Below are 3,579 nucleotides of genomic sequence, written 5' to 3'. Positions count from 1 at the left end.
TAGAAAGCTGGGATAACAAGTCCTGTCTTAGGCAGCTGAAATGAGACTGGATAGCAAATTCCAAAGGGAGAAATATCTGGAGAGAGAGTGGGACCAGGTATTATATATGAGTGTTTGGCACGCTGGAAAGTTACCTAACTAAAATTTTAGTTATCTCCTTGGGATTAGTTTACCTAATTACACAAGAGTATACTTGTATAAAATGTGTAGGTTAATCTTCGGTGTATAGACATTTTAATATGGTAGTGTCTTAAAAATTGGATTTTATCAGGTTCATAAATAAATCTAGTTGAAAAAGTCATTTAATCTGAAGGCTTCTCTTGAAAAACAGCATTCTTCTGAATTCTTCTGCTCCCTCTCCCAAGGCAATCATTTTCACATTTTAAATCAAATGCTCTTACTGCTAGTTCTTGATTTTTTAATTTTAGTGATGACCTGTTGGCTTGCTGTTACGCATGATGAGGAATTAACTCTTTTCATATCTGTATCCCCTACCTCTTATTATGTACCTCCTCTCTGTTGTAGTTAGTTATTGTTTGCTCAATATTTAGTGTTTGACATTTAAATCATTAGCAGCTGAGTCATCTAGTGTATTGTGATTTACTTTTCTGCACAGCTTCTTGTTTCGTTTGGAATTAATAGTCTTTTTGGCTTATTTGTTGGCTTATGTGTACTTAAACTCTCTTTGTTGTGCAGATGAAACGCATTAGGATAGCAAAGTGACTTTGATTTTGTGTTTCCATTTAGTGTGCTATGTTTTTAAACCCGTTTTAACTGTTTTGATTAACATTAATGTTCTTTATAGAGATAAGGAAAAAAGTAGTGTTAAAGTACTTTGACATTAAAAAGATTTATGTTAAGTAGTTATTTAAAATCTGTGTGTAATAGAATATTTGACAAAACTTATGAAATTTGAATTATATTTGTATTTTAGCTGAAATAGGTGATTGTTTTTATATTTTTGTTATGAATGCTCAGAAAAGAAATGGAACTTCTCAGGACTTTTTTTTTTTTTTTTTTTTTGAGACAGTCTCGCTCTGCCACCCAGGCTGGAGTGCAGTTGGCGAGATCTCAGCTCACTGCAAGCTCCGCCTCCTGGATTCATGCCATTCTCCTACCTCAGCCTCCCGTGTAGCTGGGACTGTAGGCGCCCACCGCTGCGCCTGGCTAATTTTTTGTATTTTTAGTAGAGATGGGGTTTCCCCGTGTTAGCCAGGATGGTCTCGATCTCCTGACCTCGTGATCCACCCGGCTTGGCCTCCCAAAGTGCTGGGATTACAGACGTGAGCCATCACACCCAACCACTTCTCAAGATTTTTATGATCATCAAAGGATACCTTAGTGTCTGACATCATCTTAGGATATACAAGATGTTGTACATATAATTTATCTTTTTAGAAGACCTGATGAACTTCATGAGTGTTTGCCTTCTCCTGCCAAATCAGTTCCTGATAAAATGGTCCAGTAAATTTAGAAAGCTCCAAACAAACCGTGGCTATGTCTTATACATACAAGTCTTTTAAAACTTTGAATTAAAGTAACCAGCTTTTTAAATTAATTAACTTTTTAATTGACAAAAATTGTGTATATTTATCATGTATAATATGTCTTGAAATATTTATTAAAAGTAGCCAGTTTTAATGATTTTTTTCAGATTTACTTGACCAGGAGACCTTTTTATTTTTTGTTTTATTTACTGATTTTTTGAGACAGGGTCTTGCTCTGTTGCCCGAGCTAGAATGCAGTGGTGCAATCCCAGCTCACTGCAGCTTTCACTACCTGGGGTCAAGTGATCCTTCTGCCTCATAGCCCCTCAAGTAGCTGGGACCACAGGTATGCACCACCACACTTGGGTAATTTTAGTTTTAGTAGTGATTAGGTCTCACTGTGTTGCCCAGGCTGGTCTTGAACTCCTGGACTCTAGTAGTCCTGCTGCCTGGGCCTCGCAAAACGTTGGGATTGCAGGCGTGAGTCACTGCACCCAGCCCAGGAGGCCTCTTTAGTAGCATTTCTACTAATGTGCACAGGACTTGACTAAATAATGCCATTTCACTGACTGCGAGTTGTGGAGAATCTCATTTTTTTGCTGATGCCATCTTTTTCTCTCTGCTTTTATAGTGACAAAAATGCTGAGTTTCTTCCGTAGAACACTGGGGCGTCGGTCTATGCGTAAACATGCGGAAAAGGAACGACTCCGAGAAGCACAGCGCGCAGCCACACATATTCCTGCAGCTGGAGATTCTAAGTCCATCATCACGTGTCGGGTGTCCCTTCTGGATGGTACTGATGTTAGTGTGGACTTGCCAGTAAGTAGGTCTTGCCGAGCTCCAAATTCTGTTTGCGATTACTGTCTTCGTTTGTTTGTTTAAAAGCTTTGTGTTGATAACTTCTGGATCGTAATCGGTAAAGGTACTATGGGTTAATGTAGATCAGGCACTGTAACATTCGGGTACACGGATCAGATAACTGTAGACCAAAAGTACTTGGATTGATGGTATTTCTCTTTGGAATTAGTGGCAATTACCTGAAACATTTAGATGATAGAGCCGTTGTTGGCATGAGTCCGTTTTGTGTGTGTTTATGTGTGTTCTTTGTGATGGCAGCACGTAATGTAGTCTAGTGGATTTCTCACAATGCTTGTTGAACAATTATTAAAACATTGTGACTCTTTGAGAATAACAACACTTACATGTGTACTGTAAGACTTTTAGTTTTCTGTGCACTTCTGTATTTTTTAAAACTCTCCTTACTTTCTTCAAAATAAGTATTTCCCCACAATTTGGTTTACTTGCAGACATTAATTAGGTGAAGTGAGAAAAAGGACTTTCTTTATACTCCTCAGCTCTGACTGTCTTTCTCTTTGCTCCCGAAGTATTTTGCATTGTAGGTTTTTCTTACATTGTAGTCTTTATCTCAAGACAGCCTGTTGTAATTATATTTGCATTTTGGATAGGTGTTTTTTTTGTTTTTTTTGTTTTTTTGCAGAAATGCATAATCATAACTCCATGTGAAACAATCCGACATGTTTGAAAGGGGTTAGCTTATTTTTTTACAGAGCTTTTTGGGTGGAGGAGGGGAAGAAAAGGTTACCTTTTTGGTTTTGGGCAGTTGAATATTTTTCTGAGCTGCTTACTAATACCAAGTATCTTTCTCATGTCTTTGTTCTGCATTCAAAGACTTACCGTAAATTATGTCATTTGATGTGAGCTTCGTAGGATGTTCCTTGATGTCTTTCCTCCCAACAAATCTTTTAGTACACCTTCGTTTACCCAAAATTCAATTTAAAAAGTCTCTTTGGGGCCGGGCGCGGTGGCTCAAGCCTGTAATCCCAGCACTTTGGGGGGCCAAGACGGGCGGATCACGAGGTCGGGAGATCGAGACCATCCTGGCTAACACGGTGAAACCCCGTCTCTACTAAAAATACAAAAAAACCAGCCGGGTGAGGTGGCGGGCGCCTGTAGTCCCAGGTACTCGGGAGGCTGAGGCAGGAGAATGGCGTGAACTTGGGAGGCGGAGCTTGCAGTGAGCTGAGATCCGGCCACTGCACTCCAGCCTGGGCGACAGAGCGAGACTCCGTCT

General features: G+C 39.6%; 1 protein-coding gene across 1 annotated transcript in view; it reads left to right on the top strand.

Moving 5' to 3' along the window:
• Window positions 1-2,116: 2,116 nt before the first annotated feature.
• EPB41L5 (erythrocyte membrane protein band 4.1 like 5) overlaps window positions 2,117-3,579 on the top strand; it is a 162,336-nt gene continuing 160,873 nt past the window's right edge. The window contains exon 1 of the mRNA XM_011983467.1: window positions 2,117-2,306. Coding sequence (XP_011838857.1) covers window positions 2,127-2,306 — 180 coding nt within the window. The 5' untranslated portion in view covers window positions 2,117-2,126. The remainder of the gene's footprint in view (window positions 2,307-3,579) is intronic.

The sequence above is a fragment of the Mandrillus leucophaeus genome, unplaced genomic scaffold (assembly GCF_000951045.1).
Source record: "Mandrillus leucophaeus isolate KB7577 unplaced genomic scaffold, Mleu.le_1.0 Scaffold25, whole genome shotgun sequence".
In the NCBI taxonomy this organism is placed as follows: domain Eukaryota; kingdom Metazoa; phylum Chordata; class Mammalia; order Primates; family Cercopithecidae; genus Mandrillus; species Mandrillus leucophaeus.
This window is presented reverse-complemented; position numbering and strand designations above follow the sequence as displayed.